At 45.5% G+C, this 18786-nt stretch overlaps 8 protein-coding genes across 11 annotated transcripts; 4 read left to right on the top strand and 4 right to left on the bottom strand.

The window, feature by feature from the left end:
• Positions 1 to 69: 69 nt before the first annotated feature.
• LOC117136916 (protein mitoshell) lies at positions 70 to 3100 on the top strand. 3 transcript variants are annotated; one of them, XM_033298070.1, is made up of 6 exons: positions 70 to 620; positions 685 to 919; positions 1018 to 2125; positions 2182 to 2328; positions 2412 to 2438; positions 2604 to 2692. In XM_033298070.1, exons 1-5 carry the CDS (start codon positions 323 to 325, stop codon positions 2421 to 2423), a joined length of 1800 nt encoding a protein of 599 aa, XP_033153961.1. In that variant the 5' UTR covers positions 70 to 322; the 3' UTR covers positions 2424 to 2438; positions 2604 to 2692. The 3 variants fall into 3 exon arrangements, with proteins under 3 accessions (XP_033153961.1, XP_033153953.1, XP_033153945.1); XM_033298062.1 differs by lacking the exon at positions 2412 to 2438 and having other exon boundaries at positions 72 to 183; positions 285 to 620; positions 2604 to 3100; XM_033298054.1 differs by lacking the exon at positions 2412 to 2438 and having other exon boundaries at positions 72 to 620; positions 2604 to 3100.
• Positions 3101 to 3201: 101 nt separating this feature from the next.
• Positions 3202 to 8482, bottom strand: LOC117136913 (multidrug resistance-associated protein 7). Its single transcript, XM_033298040.1, has 5 exons — positions 7936 to 8482; positions 5647 to 7596; positions 4883 to 5583; positions 3853 to 4822; positions 3202 to 3783 (listed from the first exon to the last, which is right to left on the bottom strand). Exons 1-5 carry the CDS (start codon positions 8297 to 8299, stop codon positions 3305 to 3307), a joined length of 4464 nt encoding a protein of 1487 aa, XP_033153931.1. The 5' UTR covers positions 8300 to 8482; the 3' UTR covers positions 3202 to 3304.
• A 199-nt stretch (positions 8483 to 8681) lies between these two features.
• On the top strand, positions 8682 to 9875 carry LOC117138039 (coiled-coil domain-containing protein 97). The gene has a single exon (XM_033299854.1). The coding sequence runs from the start codon at positions 8757 to 8759 to the stop codon at positions 9849 to 9851; it is 1095 nt and encodes a 364-aa protein (XP_033155745.1). The 5' UTR covers positions 8682 to 8756; the 3' UTR covers positions 9852 to 9875.
• A 36-nt stretch (positions 9876 to 9911) lies between these two features.
• On the bottom strand, positions 9912 to 11445 carry LOC117138030 (N6-adenosine-methyltransferase non-catalytic subunit). Its single transcript, XM_033299842.1, has 3 exons — positions 11270 to 11445; positions 10681 to 11197; positions 9912 to 10623 (listed from the first exon to the last, which is right to left on the bottom strand). The coding sequence occupies exons 1-3, from the start codon at positions 11333 to 11335 to the stop codon at positions 10013 to 10015; spliced, it is 1194 nt and encodes a 397-aa protein (XP_033155733.1). The 5' UTR covers positions 11336 to 11445; the 3' UTR covers positions 9912 to 10012.
• Positions 11446 to 11692: 247 nt separating this feature from the next.
• Positions 11693 to 13181, top strand: LOC117138047 (tumor suppressor candidate 3). The gene is made up of 4 exons (XM_033299865.1): positions 11693 to 11899; positions 12009 to 12735; positions 12817 to 12979; positions 13045 to 13181. Exons 1-4 carry the CDS (start codon positions 11813 to 11815, stop codon positions 13058 to 13060), a joined length of 993 nt encoding a protein of 330 aa, XP_033155756.1. The 5' UTR covers positions 11693 to 11812; the 3' UTR covers positions 13061 to 13181.
• LOC117138054 (polyprenol reductase) lies at positions 13135 to 14278 on the bottom strand. Its single transcript, XM_033299878.1, has one exon. The coding sequence runs from the start codon at positions 14197 to 14199 to the stop codon at positions 13219 to 13221; it is 981 nt and encodes a 326-aa protein (XP_033155769.1). The 5' UTR covers positions 14200 to 14278; the 3' UTR covers positions 13135 to 13218.
• Positions 14279 to 14521: 243 nt separating this feature from the next.
• LOC117150659 (epsilon-sarcoglycan) lies at positions 14522 to 16464 on the bottom strand. Of its 2 annotated transcripts, XM_033317646.1 has the most exons (5): positions 15796 to 16464; positions 15336 to 15740; positions 15139 to 15249; positions 14911 to 15054; positions 14522 to 14847 (listed from the first exon to the last, which is right to left on the bottom strand). In XM_033317646.1, the coding sequence occupies exons 1-5, from the start codon at positions 16353 to 16355 to the stop codon at positions 14736 to 14738; spliced, it is 1332 nt and encodes a 443-aa protein (XP_033173537.1). In that variant the 5' UTR covers positions 16356 to 16464; the 3' UTR covers positions 14522 to 14735. The 2 variants fall into 2 exon arrangements, with proteins under 2 accessions (XP_033173537.1, XP_033173538.1); XM_033317647.1 differs by lacking the exon at positions 15139 to 15249 and having other exon boundaries at positions 14736 to 14847; positions 15796 to 16355.
• Positions 16465 to 16914: 450 nt separating this feature from the next.
• On the top strand, positions 16915 to 18578 carry LOC117150386 (dolichyl-phosphate beta-glucosyltransferase). Its single transcript, XM_033317248.1, has 4 exons — positions 16915 to 17140; positions 17200 to 17374; positions 17565 to 17961; positions 18018 to 18578. The coding sequence occupies exons 1-4, from the start codon at positions 17075 to 17077 to the stop codon at positions 18358 to 18360; spliced, it is 981 nt and encodes a 326-aa protein (XP_033173139.1). The 5' UTR covers positions 16915 to 17074; the 3' UTR covers positions 18361 to 18578.
• Positions 18579 to 18786: the final 208 nt, after the last annotated feature.

Below are 18786 nucleotides of genomic sequence, written 5' to 3'. Positions count from 1 at the left end.
AAAGCATGCGATAATAGAATTGAAACTCGATAGCTTTTTCGATTGATTGGCAACTCTGGTGAACGTTTTGAAAAGAGTTTCCTTTTCTGATCTGAATCCCTAGGGAGAAGACGTCTCTTACTTTTAGTGAACTCTTCGGCACCTGTCACTGTGTAGTCAGGGAATACCAACACATCAGACCGTGTATGTTGCCACAGTGACTCGACAAAATCCACATGTGATTTGGATAGGATAACCTAAAAATCGAGAAACGAATTCTGAGCATTTTTGTTTGCTTTCGCCAGTTTTTTTTTTTATTCCGATTTAGAACCGAGGCAGGATCATGAACATACCCATTTACCAAGTGCCCTCGGTGACCATGCAGTCGCTGCACCAGCAATCTTTGTACCAGCAAACCTATTTGGATCGCAATCGCATGGTCACCGATGTATTTGTGCAGGAACACGTTTCGCAGAGCTCTTGGTCAGTGGCCGGTTCATCGGCTGTTTTTATACCAGGCCCCATTATAACCGGTAGTACCCATGGACACTGCCATCATAGCGCGACAGTTTCGACTGTATGTCCTCCATTTGCGGCCTATATGCCCTTTCCAGGCATGCAGTACTATGCGGCAAGCTCAGGTGAGTTCTGTTTACCACTATTGTTTTTGTCCGCTATTCATTGCGTACCACCACCTCCCTCCAGCCACGATGAACGCCTATGGCCATAATCAGGTGTATTCTTCTCGTGATTCGGCCTCTGTCGGTTTCTATTTGCCACAGTATCATGCAAGCTGCAATCATGTACAGCCGAAAAAGACATTCTGTGCGGCTCAAACGCAGACCCAGGAGCCGGTTAAGACCAGTTGCGATGTGGGCACCCAGGTGGATTTGGATGCTGAAGAATTACGCTCGGAGGCTAGGAAGCCAAAACCAGAAAGGTAAGGCTAAATCTTCTTAAAGAATATAAAAAACATTAGCATTGTGTGCTCTAATAGAGTAATGTTAAATTTAGACTTAAAAAAATAAAACGTTTCAGTGTTGTTCCTGAAGAATCGAGCATTAGTTCATTGGAAAGCGGCGCAGGCGATGGTTTGGGAGTCCAAAGAACGCTGCGCAACTCGGAGATAAAGCTGCTGGAGCAGCGCCTCCATGATATTACCAGAGTTTCACTGCATGGCAGTGAGATAGCCGAACGCCTGGCCAATGCCCATTGCAATCGTCCGTGCTTCAAGAAGATCGATACCCTGTGTGCCCGCCTGAAGCAGGATCTGCTGCGTCCGGATGGCGTGCTGCCAAATATAAACTCACAGGGCATTGCTTGGGCCGTTAAGGATTTCATATTCGTCTTCACCCGCATTGTAAATGCCTGGGTCATACTGAAGGGCTACGTGTATAACACTCCCGATGCTTTGAACAAGATTAAAGATGAGCTACCGACGGGCTTTATGGCTTCCTTTGATTCTTGGCAGGTCGCGACCCTGTCCATCGTTAAGATGATTATAAAATCCTTTGTAAATCTGGATGAGCTGCTGCAGAAGCAGAAAAACAGCTTTTCCGGAAAGGATGGGGCTCCAATTAACCAAAGCAATAGCATCTCTCTAAGAAGTTTTATAGACAGCAACGATAGCAGCGGCTTGGGACAGAAGTACCTGGGCACAACTACTGGACACGGCCCCAGTGCCTTTAGTACACCGCATACTCAAATACGGAATGCAGTTCCAAAAGGCCAAGAGCCCCCTCCATCTGCACTTTACAAACCGAAATGTGCATTAAATCTGAACTATCTGTACACCATGATTGAGGATTCGGAGGAAACTCAACGCCATGTAGATGCCAGTGGTACTTATCTGAAGACCGGAACGTATCAACCACTGCAAAAGGAGTCGAAGCCACTGGAGATGCCGCCAGCAAAGCCAATGGAGCGGAATGCTACCCAAAAGGCTTTGCCATCTCAAGAGATTCCTAACGCTTCAACTCCGAAATCATCTCCACAGTCGGAGCGTCCGCGAGATGTGAGAGCGTACACGAATCCATTTAGCGCTATCGGAAAAGAGATTACCCGGCAGCTGTACGAGTTCAGTGACCGTGTCATGGAGCTGAAAAACTTGGAGCGCTTCTTTAAGAAGCAGTTCACTCGCAACTATGTCAGTTATCTTTGTTAAGTTCCTACAGCTGCCCATTAATTGAACTACCATTTTAGTACCCAAATTTCTATCAGCATTGCCAGGATGATTTTATAGACGTGCGTGCCATTATTATGCGGTGCGAGAATTCCACGTACCATCACATTTATCAGGCTATCCATGATCTGCGCCGGATCATCTTTACGGTGCGCTGTTACCTGCAGGTATTGGCTTGATTCCATGCAACCGTCTGTTACACTCTATACAACTTTTTATTTTCGAATGCCATCCGCTGCTGCATTTATAGGTCAAGGAGTAAGGTATCCAATCCAAGGTATCAGTATGAGTGGGCCATTTAATGAACTAATGTACTAATCACTGGTCTCATTCGGGCACTAATCTCATATATAACCTATTAACCAGATCACCAATTAACTATTCAACACTTGTGCACAACCAGCAAAGCGCATTACTAATAATGATTTTATGATTATCCCAGATGTACACGGACGAGAACCTACTCTACTACATCGATCTCTACGAGCGCTCTGTGAACGAAATGCTGTCCAAGCCGCCACACTATCCCAACCAGTTTGATCACATCATGGGCAGGCCAGGCGAAAAGCTCTTCAACTATGAAATCTAAGTGAAACAGTATTGACATTGTGATCATCAACTGAGATTTAAGCGATTTATGCCGCTTATTTAGCATTTACACGCGTGGGTGGGTTAAGTAGATTCATTTCATTTCGAAATCAATTAGACAGACCACAGTGAATTAAGCCAAATTTTGAAAAATCCATAACTTGTTAATTAACTGAAAATAGTGTTAAATCCGATTCATCAATACCATAACTCTCGTTCTTTGGTCGCAACATTTAATCAGCATGTAATTCATACAGGTCTTATATTTTATAATGTAGTATTTATAACATCTTTTTCTGTACACATTGTACGGATCTAACTGCATTTTGTTAAATTCACTACAAAAATGGCATGTCAATCAAATTTAAATTTGTACAATTAAATAAAAATCGCGAAGTGATGCTATTTCTCATCAAATTTCATAATTTCGAATGTAACTCAAAATGGAATCGTTAGTTAGGAACACAAGTATAATATAAATTAAACAGAACAATAAATAAAATTGTATAACAATTGACTTATATACAATTGGTAGTTAATAATCGTTACTTAGTGCTAATTCGATCTGATAAATTCCGCTGGATTGATGTCCTGCGCCAATAGCATGCCATAAAAAATAGTTGAGCTATCGGATGCCAGGCTTTGGGGATTGCCTTCCTCACAAATCCGTCCATCATCCAGCACTATTATACGATCCATGGCGTGCAGTCCTCGCAGGCGATGTGCGATGAAGAGGAGCGTGCAACTCTTGAAGGCATTTCTTAAGGCCTGCTGAATGCTCAGATCAGATTCGTCGTCTAAGTTCGAGGTGCCCTCGTCGATGGCCACCACCTTGGCGTTTTTCAGCAGGGCCCTGGCCAAACAAAGAAGTTGCCTTTGACCGGCGGATAGGTTGTTGCCACACGTCTCAACTTTTCCATCCAATCCGCCCAACTGCTGAACGAGCAGAGTGGCCGCTGCGGAGTTCTTAATGGCATGCCAGATCTCCGAGTCGTAGAAACCATGACGCGGATCCAGATTTTCCCGCACGGTGCCTGAGGAATGGTGTAAATATGTTATTTAGTTTCTACTAGGATTTCATATTAAAAAATCGTTATACTGACCTTCAAAGAGGAAGGGCTCCTGAGTGATAACTCCTATTCGTTCCCTGAGCACACTCAAAGGTAATGTTTTTAGATTCACCTGATCCAATCGAATCTCTCCGTGCGACAATGGTGCCACCCGCAGTAGTGCAGCCAAGACAGACGTTTTACCAGCTCCAGTGCGTCCAACGATGCCAATCCGCTCGAAGGCTTCGGTTTGGAAGGTTATACCTCTCAAAGCCGGCGCCAAGTGCTCTCTGTAGCTTAGTTGGACTTCCCGAAAACTTAGAACTCCTTGGGTAGGCCATCCAAAAGGAGGCTCAGCACTTCCGGATGCATTCTGCTCTTCCTCCAGCTGCAGATACTGATCTATACGCTCAACTGCGACCAGTTCCTGCTCTGTTTCAGCCACAGCATGAAGTAGATCTCCCAATTGACCAGTTATGGAGAGAGCGTAGGAGATGCATAGACCCACTAAGCCAGGATTCGTTGTGTGAGAGGCGGTGATGGCAGCCAGAAGACCTGCTCCTCCGACAAGCAGTGTTCCCAGCAACTGAAGTCGCAGAGCTAGCCATTGTTGTGCAGCCGACTGTGTCAACTGGGCCTTTATGCTCTCCTCGAGTTTCACTTGGAAATCCCGCTGAAATCTCGGACTAGCTCGCATACTCCTTATTGTCGTCAAGCCCTGCAGAGTCTCCGTAAAATGAGTGTAAAGCGGTGACATTGCATTGCTCGATAATCGTTTGATGTCCCTGGAGGCGTGCCGATATCGCTGCTGTAAGCTTAGGTAGATGGGCACCATGGGTATAATCACCAATCCCAGCCAAGGCATCGCATATAGGCTGACACAGAGAGCTCCTACTAAGCCAGCAAGTTGCGCCAATAGAATATTCAAAATGAATGGCAGCGAATCGTCCACAGTGTTGGTGTCGGATGAGAAACGGTTCAGTATGCGTCCCACTGAGGTGATGTCAAAGAAGTTGAATTTGGCCTGAAATATGGGCTTGTATTAAACGTTTTCTTTAGATAATTAAGCTCAGTAGCTACTTACAAACATGACTTTCTTTAATAGCTTTTCGTGCATAAAGATGGCCGCTTTTATTCCAGCGTAGGCAAACAGAAACGCCCTGGCCAAAGTCACCAAGGAATTGCTCACAGCAATGGCGGTGAAAATGCTCAAATAGAACTTTGTTGTGTGTCCAGACTCTGTTTCATTGCCCACTGACGGTCGCATAAGAATGTGATTCAGGGATGTGTCATTCTTGTGGGGATCCAAGGTTGTTTCAGTGACCCAATAAGCCAGCCAGGCGTCACTCAAATTCCGTGTTAATTGCATGAGGACTACTGATAGCAAAACGGTAAATGCCAGTGGGGAAGTCACTGCCTTCCAGTAGCATGTAAAAACGTTTCCAGAAAGATGCCCGAACTCCCTTGATTCTTCCAAAAGCAGACTATCCACACTCTTTTTGTCGTCCTGGTTGGATAACTCCACCGAACGTCGCCTGGCTGTTGGTTCCTGCTCATCGTCCGCATCTTCATCCAGGCTCAAGTCAATGCTCTGGGTCATGTATTCACTCGGAAGAAGTTGACCATCCTTCACCTGAAGAATCTGATTGGCGTGGAAAAACAATTGAATATTTCGTGTGACCACAATGCGCGTTTTGTGCTTAAGAAGTCGCAGGATACAGTGCTTAATGATATGCCTGGCCACGTGGGCATCTAAGGAGGAGAGCACGTCGTCCAGGAGGTAAACTATGAATAGAGTATGATATTAAATTATTTGGAAACTAGAAAACATATCCATGAAGTACTAACCCTTTTTATCCTGATAAACCGCTCTTGCCAGTGCAACTCTGGCTCTCTGGCCTCCCGAAAGTGTTCTTCCATTCTCACCGACACCGACAAGATCGCCTCCAAGGATTTGGAGATCCTCCTCCAAAGCGCAGGCATGCAAAACAGTTTTATACCACTGTTCGTCAAACTGGGCGCCCCAAACGATGTTGTCCCTGATGGTGCCCCTTTGGAGCCAAGGTGACTGGGGCACGTAACCAAATCCAGTAGTCAGTTCCTGGACGCACACCTCGCCATCGGTGCACTGCAGATTGGCCACTATGGCAGATAGAAAGCTACTCTTACCACCACCCACAGGTCCTTCGATGCACACAAGCTGTCCCGCCTTTATGTCCACATTTATATCCTTCATGCGGAACGGAGTTGGAGATGTCTGTTCTTCGCTATCATGACAGAAACTGGCGCACTTCATCTGCAGCACACTGGCTTTTGGAGCATCCAAAGGCGCATCATCTCCTGCTCCAGATCCCCCGCTTCCTCTCATTATGGGATTATAGTACGATGAATAATCCAAATTGGGCACATCCATCAGCTGTTGGACTCTCTTAATGGAAACCCAGGCTTCAATTAAACCATTGAGCACCCATGGAAAGGCATTCAATGGTCCAATGAGCATATAGAGCAAGGCCACGCTGGTATAAGTGGTAGAAGCTATCAACTGATTTCCCATTAGTACGGATACGCCAAAGGTGAGCAGGCACATAAGCACGGGAGTGGTGGCCCAAAAGTAAACGCACATGGCATCCAGATATTTCCTCTTCGATAAAAATCGCAACTCCTCCTGTCGAAGTCCTCGTATCTTTGTTATGAATATGTCCTCCCACGCATTGATCTTGATTTGCTTGGCTCCTTGCATTGTTTCCGTCGTGGCAGATAACCTTGCATCCTTGGCGGTCATCAGACCACTTGAAAATATGCCAATCCTCTTGGCCAACCATCTATTAATTGGAATCAGAAGAGCAGCGAATATTACTCCCGCCAGAAAGGCTGCTCCTAGTTGAAGATACAGCAAGTACAATGTGGTAAACAGCTTGAAGGGAATGCTCCAAAAGAAGTGAAAACTTATGCAGGAGTTCACAATCCTATCCGTATCCGTTGACATAAGATTTAGCAGATCTGGCTTGGATTCCTTTAAGCCTCTCGCCTCTAGTGTTTTCCTGTATATGGAGTTGACCACTCCCACTCGCATTTTCATCGAAACCATGGCCATGCGCCAGTCAAAGTGGGTGGCACACACAGCCGACAGCAATGTGCTGCCGAATAGACCCAAGGCATAATAATAAACTTGATTGGGATCTGTGTGATCCTGTCGGAGTAGTCCTCCGAGCAGTAGAGGTCCAGCAAAGCCACTCAAGTCGGCGATCAATCGAAGGATTCCAATAAGGTAAAACTCCACACCGAAGCATCTATGCAGTGCTCTCCATAAACTTTGCGATTGCGAAAGAGCCAAGTGCAATTTCTCGCTTAGTCGTGTAATGTTCAGGGCGTCTGGAAGATCAAACAGATCCTCAATCTTTCTCAGCTTTCCAGCCACTCCTTTCAAGATTAGGGGCTGAACCCAGTGGAAGAGGAAACGCGATCCCAAATTGGCTTCGTCCTGGGCATGACCCAAGTGGCTCTCATTCAGATCGAATTGAAAATAGGTATATCGCTGGGATAGCAGGGCCTCATCCTCTCTGGAAGAAGCTCCTGATCTGGGCAAATTGGAGTAAACAGCACTTCCTTTTGGTATTAAGGTTGCTCCAAACAGGAGATCGCAGACCAACGTGGCCAAGCTCCAGGGCCACCAGCTAAAGTGCCGACTTGTCCGCAGCCAGACTGCATCCAAAACCACTACTGTGAGCCAAACGACATTGATTAGCAGCGATCCCCGATGACTAAGCTCTCCATATTGACGGGCTGTCAGTAGGAAACCTGTGGGTGGGGGAGGAACAGAAAAACTGATTAGCGAAGGGGTCATAAATTATTGTTTGTAGACTTATCATTTTATTGCAGAATACTACTTTTCTGTAGTATTCTACTTTTTTTCTCCTATTTAACAAACAGAAAACGCCTTTTGTGCAAATAAACGTGCCATAAAGTTAAAAAGTTTTAAGCATTAAACTGATAAGGAATTACATATTTGTATTTGATAAAAAGAAAGTCGGATATACAATCGCAGCCCCTAAAAGGGAAACCCGGAACGTGCCCGCATATGCACCTAAGATATTGAATCGATGTAAACCCCCGGAGAGAGGAAAACCGCACACTCACCGCTGTGAACCACCCACATAATGCATTCGGCACTGACAACCAGCAGATCCGCCGCAAACAGTTCAATGCCCTGCTGGTGGAAGGCGAACACCTTGGCTACCGGTAGCAGGGCCAGTACCATGGCCAGGAAGGTACGGATCCAAAGCATACGCAGTTGCAATCCATTACGGACGACGGGTCGTGACTGATTGCCGAAATTGTAGGCGGATATGGCGGCGAAGACCGTGTACACGGGTAGCTGGAGCAGGATCTCCTGGAAGCAGGGCAGCAGATCGTTGGTCTCGTTGGCGAACGGCTTCAATCCCGTGGGACAGAACTGCGTCCAGTTCCAGGCAAAATCGCCCCAGTCCACCACCGGCGACATTTCGATCGAAATCTTTGATGGATTCTTCGGTCTTCCGCTAGACTTGCTCAGTTAGTCATCGCTGCCTGCACATTTGCACCACTGAACCACCGAGTGGCGTTAAACAAAGCGATAAACACAACAATTGAACCTCAGATAAAGTTCGTAATGAAAATACAGCCGCTATGTGTAGCCGCAGGGTTGCCAACTATCAAAATGGTGATCAAATTCGTCGAACGGTTTTCTTTTTCGTCTTTTGTCTTGAATGGATTATTTTCATCGAATTATACATTATACATTTTATCGAGTATCGTAATTTTCTTTTGCAACAGAGAAATTGGTTTATTTTCACAACCGCCAATTTGTTATCGAAAAATTTAATGACCCTGGCAGCTCTATGTGAACGACATTGGCCAAGAAAGAAGAAGCATTTGTTTACGTTTTTATTTCACACTTTGTGCAATTTGTGTAAACAATTATGACAACTGGAAGTGAAGCTGACGGGGATGGCGAGCACCAGGGCAACAATGACATCGCCCCAAATCCAGAACATCCTCCGGAGATAATAGACATCTTTAAATCCCTGGCCGAAAACAATCAAATCGTCTTTAAGTCGCAGCAAATTGATGATCCGGAAATTCCGGTCGAAGAGAAGCAACAAATAGCACGAGATGCCTTCGATAAAAACCGTGAGAACTTTCTCATCCGATTTGGAGGCTTTCTGAATGCGAGACAACTGGGGTCCTTCCAGGAGCTGGCTGTCAGGGAACCCATTAAGTCAGATGAAAATCTAGAGGAGATGTGTCTGCTGCTGGAGGATTTTAGGAGGAAACTCAGCACTCGTGCGGTATCCATTAAGAACCGAAGATACCACGCCATGCAGAAGCTCCTTGACAAGGGAGAATACTTTAGCGAGCACGAGATGATGCAAAGGGCGCCGGATCTCTACCAGGAGCTAGTGGGTCAGTACCTAACAGAGGCGGAAAAGAAGGCTCGGGATAGTTACGATGTTCGAAATACGAGCTTCTCAGGAATACTAATGCATACGTTGGAAAAAAAGCAAAGAGATGAATTGCTAGAGGAAACTCAGCAGGAAGGAGAGCAGAGCGTGCAGGTCTTAAGTGAATCCAATCCTCCTGCAGACTGTGAGGTTCCCGTCGCTTGTCGAAAGCAGTGGGGTGGATTTGAAGACGATGAACCAGTGGCCTGTTCAACGAGTCGAAATGCGGAAGTCCGAGCTCCAACGAATATAACTAAGATCTCCACACCGGAGTTTTATAATCCTGGAGAGCGGGAATTGCTACGCAATGAGTTCTTAAGTATGATGAAGGAACGCTTTCTTGGTGGGGAGGACAAGGATTTTGATTATACGGCCGTAGATGATAACACTTTGCTGGATGATCTGAAGCAAATCGAGCAGGACGAAGAAGATGCCTACTTTGAGGACAGCGAGGATGAGGAGGAAATGGAAGACCATGCTGCGGATGAGAATGCTGTATCTAGCGAAGATGACTTGGATATCTACATGAGGCATCTAAGCAATCACCACAGTCTCCAGAATAGTCACGTATAATAAGAGAGCTGCTGGTCGCTCGGTATCCAAAGAAACCCCTGTAAATCGACAGGATACTCAGCATTCTGCAGCAATAGACTTTAATGTTAATCTTATTCTTAGCCTTAAAAACTTTTGATCTTAGACACTAGAATACACGCAGTTGTTGAGTATAAATGTTGTTATCTGGGCCTTCCACGACCACGTGGAAAGCCGCGTCCTCTTCCTCTTAAGACTTTGCTATTGGGCGGCGGACTCTTGGGTCTCAGTAGTTCAATCCTACTAGTGCAACCGGTGGCTGGAGCCTCAGCAAAGTAGGTCTGGTACAGCTCGGAGTTGAAGTTCGAGTTGGTCAGTTCCGGACCAACAGTTAGCCAACCTGGTCGGATACTCGAATCCCTGCCGAACAGATGCAAACGCCGTCGACCCAAGCAGAAGTGTTCGATGATGTGAAAGATCTCGATGGGCTTCTCGAAGCTGCCAAACTCCTCTTCCTCTGAGATGATTAAATCAATGTCCACGTTGGCATGGATAAAATCGCCATCAGTGGAGCGGCGAACAGTTCCCTTGATTCCCATTAGGCAGTGTTCCTTTGTGCGTTGAAAGACCGCTTTCGGTTCGAGCTGCTTGGAGTGTCCGGGCTTGTTGATGTTGGTCCGTATCCAACAGATGTCTTCGCACCTCCGGAATCCCCACTTCTTTAGGCAGTTGCGGCCCATGTCCAACCCCTCCGAGGAGCCGCACCAAAGGAATACAAACGAACGATGAGCAGCGATCTCGCCCACATCCAAATCTGGCAGAGAATCAAAGTTATTAGGTTATATTAATGGATGCTTGACTGGGAACTTACTAAGTATATCATCCCAGTTCCAGAAGACCCGCGGTGCTCCACCTACAGTGGCTACCGAAGGTGCGGCCCTGGCATATTCCTCTAGCGGCGGTTCAATCAATATAACATCAAACTTGGCGCCGAGCGTCTTAACATCAAGCGATTTCAGATCCGCCTTTAAGTACATAGGTGCGGATGCGGTGTCTTGGATGAGTTTGTCCTTTAGTTTGATCAGTTCCCTCAACTTGGGATACTCCTCGAAGCGGTCAGCTAGTCCGACATCGCGAATGAAGTTCTGGGGACGCTGACCGGTGTCCACAAAGTGCTGGCAGTAGTCATTGTGCGGATTGGAAGACTGGGTTCCCTTCAGAAAGGTGGAGGAGTCCCTATAGATGATTTCATTGGGGGTTTTTTTGGAGGAAGAGGCGCCACCATCCTCCTCCTCGCGTTGCCCACCGGAATTCAGCTGACGACTGCTGTTAGTGTCCTCGGCATTACCCAAAGCCTTTTTCAGATCGTCGACGCTTGACAAGCCCAACTGAGTAGGAAATACATAAATTATGAGTTAAACTAGACGCCGACTTCTTTTTCACGTAGTGTGAATACTTACACTTTGGGCTAAAAGCAAACGACGCTTGCGGGATCGCTCCTGGGAGCTCTTTAGCACATCGCTCATACTAATAAATGCAGTAAAAACGTGCTAAACTATACTTCAAATCGCAATTCTAAGAAAACTTATAATAAAAGACAACAAAATTTGCCGTCTAGTGGCGGCATACTGATTATTGCGATATCGATAACACTACACGACGCAATAATATAACACTTATTAAACTAAATAAGGGGATAACTTATTTATATGAAAATACATTTTAAAGAATACACTTAAAACGATTTACATATTGTTTTACGGACTGGCGCTCATAAGGTCAAATTTTAAAAATATAAATACGTTTACTTTTTTATATCGATATAAGTATTTTTTCCTTCCTAGAGGTGGAACCAACCAAAGTTGCCATTCACAGTAAACGCGCACAGGTGTCGCTTGCCATTCACAATCAGCTGCATGCGCCGGAAAAAATATTTTTGATTAAACGTTTTTTCTGTGATTTTGCGTTAAAGTAGTGAGGTTGTTAATTAAATCGCCTGCAGGATGAGACTGCTGCACAAGACGCTGCTCAGCGGTCTGCTGGTGGTGGCTATATTCGCTATTTACGCAGCCGCGCAATCAAAATCAAAGGTTTGTTTGTGGCCACGTCACTTTTCGGTGGATATTCTAGCTCCACATCCCAGAATGCCGGCTGATGGAAAATGCAGCATGTTATTAATGGGTATCTTATGCCTTTCAGACGGGACTCTCGCTGTCGGAAAAAGTACAAAACCTGGTGGACATGAACGCCAAGAAACCGCTGCTCCGCTTCAATGGACCCAAGTTCCGAGAGTATGTGAAGAGTGCACCACGGAACTACTCGATGATTGTAATGCTCACCGCATTGGCTCCATCGAGACAATGCCAGATCTGTAGGCACGCCCACGACGAGTTCGCCATCGTGGCCAACTCGTACCGTTTCTCCTCGACTTACTCCAACAAACTCTTCTTTGCTATGGTGGATTTCGATGACGGCTCCGAAGTTTTCCAACTTCTGCGCCTGAACACCGCTCCCGTGTTCATGCATTTCCCGGCCAAGGGCAAGCCAAAGGGAGCTGACACCATGGATATCCATCGCGTCGGCTTCGCCGCCGATTCTATTGCGAAATTCGTGGCCGAGCGAACGGACATCACCATCCGCATTTTCCGTCCACCAAACTATTCTGGCACCGTGGCTATGATCACGTTGGTGGCCCTGGTCGGCAGTTTTCTTTACATTCGGCGAAATAACCTGGAGTTCTTATACAACAAGAATCTGTGGGGTGCCATCGCAGTATTCTTCTGCTTCGCCATGATCTCGGGTCAAATGTGGAACCATATCCGTGGACCGCCGCTGGTCCACAAGTCCCAAAATGGTGGCGTGGCCTACATCCATGGCTCCTCGCAGGGCCAGCTGGTGGTGGAGACCTATATCGTCATGTTCCTGAGTAAGTAAGGGTGTTGCTTTAGTCTTCACTCCAGTTCAGTTGACCCTTTTAGGAACATTTAACTAATAACTTTGATTACAGATGCCATGATTGTGCTGGGCATGATTCTGCTGATTGAATCGGGAACACCAAAGGCTCACAACAAGAACAGGATAATGGCGATGACTGGTTTGGTGCTCCTCACCGTGTTCTTCTCCTTCCTGTTGTCCGTTTTTCGTTCGAAGGCGCAGGGCTATCCCTATAGGTCAGTCATTACTACCCTGCAAGCATTTTATCACATATTTAAATTGGTTTCTCTTTCCCCCACAGTTTCTTGTTCAAATAGAATCGACTGCAGTCCTGTTCCAGTTCAAGTTCACCCTATATCGTTTTGTAGTTAAAATCACCAGCGAGCACACATTTTTCGTGCGTGTAAAACGACTTTAATAAATTCCACTACTAAATTATTTGTACAAAAATGCGAAATGTTTCCAGTCTTCGGACTCAGAGCAGGAACGGAATGATAGCACGTCGGTTCTTTGGATATTCTTTGAATGTTTCCCGGTACCACTTGTGGGTTAGCAGTGCATTGATCGTTTGATTGCTGGCCACCCAGAGGAAGATCAGTCGCCAAATTTTAACTGGCATGTAGAGATCGGCGATGCAGAAGTACATGACCACCTCGAGGAACATGTGCGGCGACGAAAGCAGATTGAAAAGCCCACCCTTGGGCAGAAGGTGCTTTTCCGTTTTGACATTTCCCGTCCGCGGATCCTTCCTCAGGTTAACCAATATCATGTTACTGGCGTACTGCTGCTGCCAGGCGAGAAAGAAGACGCCGAGGTAGAGTATTTGCTGGCCTGTCAGCTTGTCGAGGCTGAACTCCATGGGCTTGGAGCCGCGCACAAAGCCGGAGGTATTGGATAGTAAAGCTATAATGGCTCCAAAGTAGTGCACATAGCCCACGACATAGTGCGACAGATTGATTTTGCTCTTCTTGGAGAAGATCTGCACGAAGTTGGTCTCGTAAAAACGCCGGGTGCACTGCAACGTGAGCATGAGTGCGCCCACACAGGCAGTCGTCGAGTCGATCTCCACTTTCCGGTGACTCCGTCCGCCGCCCATGATGTCCAGGAATCGGAGTACATATTCCGGCGCCTCCTTTTGCTCCCGAACGGTTGAAACGAGCACATAAAATGCAAGCCAGCTCCAGAATAGGGCAAAGACGTAGAAGTGCTTGAACCAGGACTTTGGAACCTCCAGCCAGGCCACCAAGGGATCCGTTTCACCTTTGAAACTGTGCTTGCCATACCGAAAGGACTGGCGTATGCTATTGGGCAGGTACTTCTCCACGAAAGTCATCAGTCCGCCAAAGAACACGATCGTGGCGATAAAGGTACCGAACATCATTTGCAGCAGGTTGATTTTGTACCGGTCGAGTAGGTTTTCGAGGACCTCAAGGATCCCATTTTCGGGTGCCGCCATTGCGAAATGATTCGGCACGATGCAGCCCGCAAAAACTGTAAAAACTTTCTCCGAAAAACGAAAACTTGCGGAACATTCATTCTAGAGCTGGAAACAAGAACGATTTTACCACCGATACATCGATACATTGGCTCAAACTGAAATATCGATTTTATGCATAAAAACCGGCTTAAATTGAATTTAAAATTAGGCGCGTTCATTTAGTACTTCCTTTTTATAAAAGAAAATTGTTTGAATTAGACATTAGCAGAGATGCGTAGACATGTTTTTATGACCCACTGGTCACAAAATAGTTAAATCGAAAGACTTTTAAAATATGATCCTTTATTTGATTGCCTTTATTCATAAATGGCAAACTAATTGGCTAGTTTCATGCTTGCATATCTATATAAAATGATAATTACGATATGGTTTGTCTAGTTCGGCAGGTGTGAGTATTTATGCAATTGGTATAACGCTCCTCGATATTGCTTATTGAAATGTTATGCGCTCGAATCCAATGCCCTTCAGCAGTAGAGCACTCGGGGAGATGTTTGTCAAATGTCCACTCCATTTCGTCCCAAAGTGCCGCCCTTGTATGGCGGTGGCTTGGGTCGAGCATAAATGCTGGAGTTTCCGCAGTCCAACTGGTAAAAGCTGTTGTTGGGACTGCAAAAGATAAATAGATATTTAAATAAGAGAGTACTGAATCAGATAGCTAGACAGCTTCACCTCTGAGATCTCATGCTAGTGTTGTCCAGAAGAAAATTGGGATCCTTGAGGCTTTTCAATGTGGTTATGGGCTGATTGGACTTGCTATCCGAACACTGGACCATCTGCACAGTGGATGCCATGGGATAGTCCGAGTTGGAAGAGCTGTAAGCGATACCACACATATATTACCTTGCTTTCTATGAGTAATAAGAAAATAAGAAGAGCATATGTTCATTGGGAAATCACCTCTCAGAACCATCATCCGCCCCAGAATCGCTTGAACCGCTTGGCGGCGCACAGGACTCTTCGCAGATGTGGAAAATGTTGGCAAAGAAAAACTCAGAATGCGGATCGTAACTGAAGAGCAAGTAAACAAAAGAACAACAATTAACAAAATATGAAATAAAGAAATTAATTTCGCAATTTCCCAGTTGGGAACTCACAACTTCTCGTGCTGGAAACACAAAACAGCGGATAGCATTCCGATTAAAATGGCAAAAATCATGCCCGGAATGGCGAAGGCAAAGGCGAATTCATCGATGTAATTGCGCTCGGGCACATCCTCCCTGGCGATTCCCATCCAGCGATCCTCTTGCCTCTGATTCAGATCCTCCGGCACCTGCTGCTCGTTTTGCTTGCCACTGTGGAAGAGGATTTCCGTGGGCGATTCCATGCCCACCATTCGAAAGGCGCACCAGTCCAGCTTGAAGCCCACATTCTCAAAGATTTTCTGCACGGATGTGCGCTTGTAGGTGCAAGAGGGCAGCTTGTACAGTGGTCTCACTTCCTCCTGGAGTTCCTGCAGCCGCGGTGAGAACTGGGCAAAGCTGCCCACATGGACAATGACTCTGTAATGGGTTGCAAATGAATCAGATCAGAAAATGTTATGGAAAACTAGATTACCCCTCGCGCTGCTGCGGTCGCAGTGGAAGTCGTCCGCCCATATTCACAGCCGACTCCATGAAGACCACACTCAAGTCCTCCTTGCTATTCGGCCACAGATCGTTGCGGAATATATTTCGTAGGTTCTCCCTTCTGCCGGGATCCATTAGGTGCACCCAATTCAGGTTGTTTATTTTCATCTGCACGACATTGGGTGTGGGAAACTTGTGGGCCACAAACATTGTGACCACAACGCGACGCGTTTCGTAATTCTGGCGATTAAGGGCGACCACATCCAGACTCAGATCCTTGCCAGCCGCCGATGCCGGAGGAGTTCCGTAGAGGAAGCCGGCATGGTATTCGTGGCTATACATATATCGCATCCAACTGGGCAAATCGGGGTAATTCTTCAGCGAGGGTCTGTAGCGAAATTGCTGGCTGATCACCTGGTGTGTCCAGTTAAAGAGTTGCGGTTCGATTTTGTAGGTAAAGAGCTCCCCAACATTTGCCTGCAACTTTAGTCCCTTCACTTCGCTGCAGATTAAAGCTAATGCGACCACTATCAAGTTTAAAAACTTCATTTTGTATTTTATGTAGTTTTTTTACGATTCACAAGCACATTTTAATTGACTATAAACAAATTGTTGTTCCGCCCAGCGCAGAGGCGTTGAAAAATTCCAATGGTGTGTATCTGAATGGGAGAGGACTACGTATATTCTCAGAACTTGTTGTTTTTTGAATTTCAAAGAGCGCGCATGCGCATTTCGATCCTAAAACATAGATATTTGTGACTTAGGTCAGTTTTGGATAGTATTTGAAAGTTACAATTAACTAAAAAATAAAGAGTAACTTATAAAGTAAGAAAACTCAATCCGATTTAAAGTTTTAGGAAAATATGTCATATAAAGTCATATACCACGACTCATATTCCATATCATAGTATTGGATTTATTATTTAAAAGTATATACTTAAGTTTTTGAATTGCATGCAAAAAAAAGCTTAGAACCATTTTATATTGCCATTTAAATATTTAAAAAAAAAAAATTCAAAATCATAGAATTCTTACTGCGATAGACCATTAATCGATATCAGCAGTGACTGTGAATGAGTCACTAGTTTGCGGAGAAGTGTCATCCCTAAATTGAGTTGACAACCCTAATCAGCTGCGGCATTTCGGGCTAAAATTCTTGGAATTAAATACGTGGCTCTGTTTATCTCGCACAAATTGGAGAAGTAATGTCTGCTGGCAGGTAGCAGGCGCACCTGTTCATACAAACCAGTAGCTTGAAAAGCCCAACGATGTGGACCTGCCTGTGCCAGCTCTGTTTCTATCTACTCTCGGCACTTGCAGTCGCTGCGCTGTCGGTCAGATCTTGAAAACATTCGCCTATCTATATTATTTTTACTGATAATCTATCGTTTAGATTGTGGCTCTGGTGCTATACAAGACGAAGCCCTATCCCAACATCAAGCGCCACAAGGATGAGGAGACCTTCCTGGACCCGCACACCATCAAAACAGTGACCTTTCCCAGTCTCGAGGACTCGCCAAGTTTGGAGCTCAGTGTCATCGTACCAGCTTACAATGAGGAGCAGCGCTGTATGTTGGCTTTTTTGTTTTTGTTTTGGTGAATCACAGTCAACATTTTATCTATGCCCATTTGTGATTGACTGCCTGCACCCCAATTTATGTACTCCACTAACATTTTCCTTAAAGTTACTTTCCCCAGAAGCTTTTAGATTTATTTTTCTTTAATTGATCTTATTTGTGTGTGATTATACACTTTTAGTGCCTTCTATGCTGGACGAGTGCTTGGCCTTTCTGGAGCAGAAGTCTGCAGGCAGTCCCAATTTCACATACGAGGTCATCGTGGTGAGTGACGGCAGTCAGGATGCCACCGTATCCGTCGCCTTGGGTTACTCGAAAAAGCACGGAGCAGAGAAGGTACGCGTGCTGGAACTCATCGAAAATCGGGGGAAAGGAGGTGCCGTTCGCATGGGTATGCTAAGTGCACGAGGTCGTAATCTGCTCTTCGCTGATGCGGATGGAGCCACCAAGTTTCCCGACTACGATAAACTGGAGGTGGCCCTCAAGCAACTAGCTCCCGAGTGGCGAGACGATGGCATTGCCATTGGATCAAGAGCACATCTGGAGAACGATGCGATTGCAACAAGGAGTTTCTTCAGGTAAGATGGGATCCTACATTTCTTAGCAGACTAAATACTAATCTTCGTTGCCACAGAACCATTTTGATGCACGGCTTTCATTTCCTCGTCTGGCTGTTTGCCGTGCGCTCGATTCGCGATACCCAGTGTGGCTTCAAGCTGTTCACCCGAACGACTGCCAGAAAACTCTTCACCAGTCTGCATGTGGAGCGCTGGGCCTTCGATGTTGAGCTGCTGTACCTCGCCGAGAATTTGAAGCTACCCATGTCCGAGGTTGCCGTTCGATGGACGGAGATCGATGGCTCGAAACTGACACCATTTTGGTCGTGGCTGCAAATGGGCAGGGATTTGTTCATGATCTGGCTGCGATATTTGGTGGGCGCTTGGCGGATTGCCTCCATACAGAAGAAGGAGAAGTGATGTAGACTTGGAGGGCATCTCATTCCCAATATTAACTAGCATTTTGTGTCGAACTTACTCCGCTGTCGTGCATTACCAAAACTCGTTTAACTCTAAACTCTATTTTTGTAGGCCTGATAAAGTGTAACGAATTCTAGCTAGTTAAGTACTTAAGTACAGTATTTTTCAAATAAAAAAATAATTGATTTGAATAAAATTGCGCGGCAATTGTTCTAAAATGTTAGTAATTTAAACAAAAGTAACTAAATCATGTCGTCTTCCTTTTATATAGTGCGCTTTAAATATATAAAGTTTCGTCGAATTGCTCTTACTGCTTGTTTAATTTTATAACGAGAAAAATAATTAGAATCAAATTAGAATAGTTATTTTTTTGAAATATTGAAATACGCGGGAAAATAAAATTAAAGGCAGTATGTGTGGTATTTT

The sequence above is a fragment of the Drosophila mauritiana genome, chromosome 2L, assembly GCF_004382145.1.
Source record: "Drosophila mauritiana strain mau12 chromosome 2L, ASM438214v1, whole genome shotgun sequence".
In the NCBI taxonomy this organism is placed as follows: domain Eukaryota; kingdom Metazoa; phylum Arthropoda; class Insecta; order Diptera; family Drosophilidae; genus Drosophila; species Drosophila mauritiana.
This window is presented reverse-complemented; position numbering and strand designations above follow the sequence as displayed.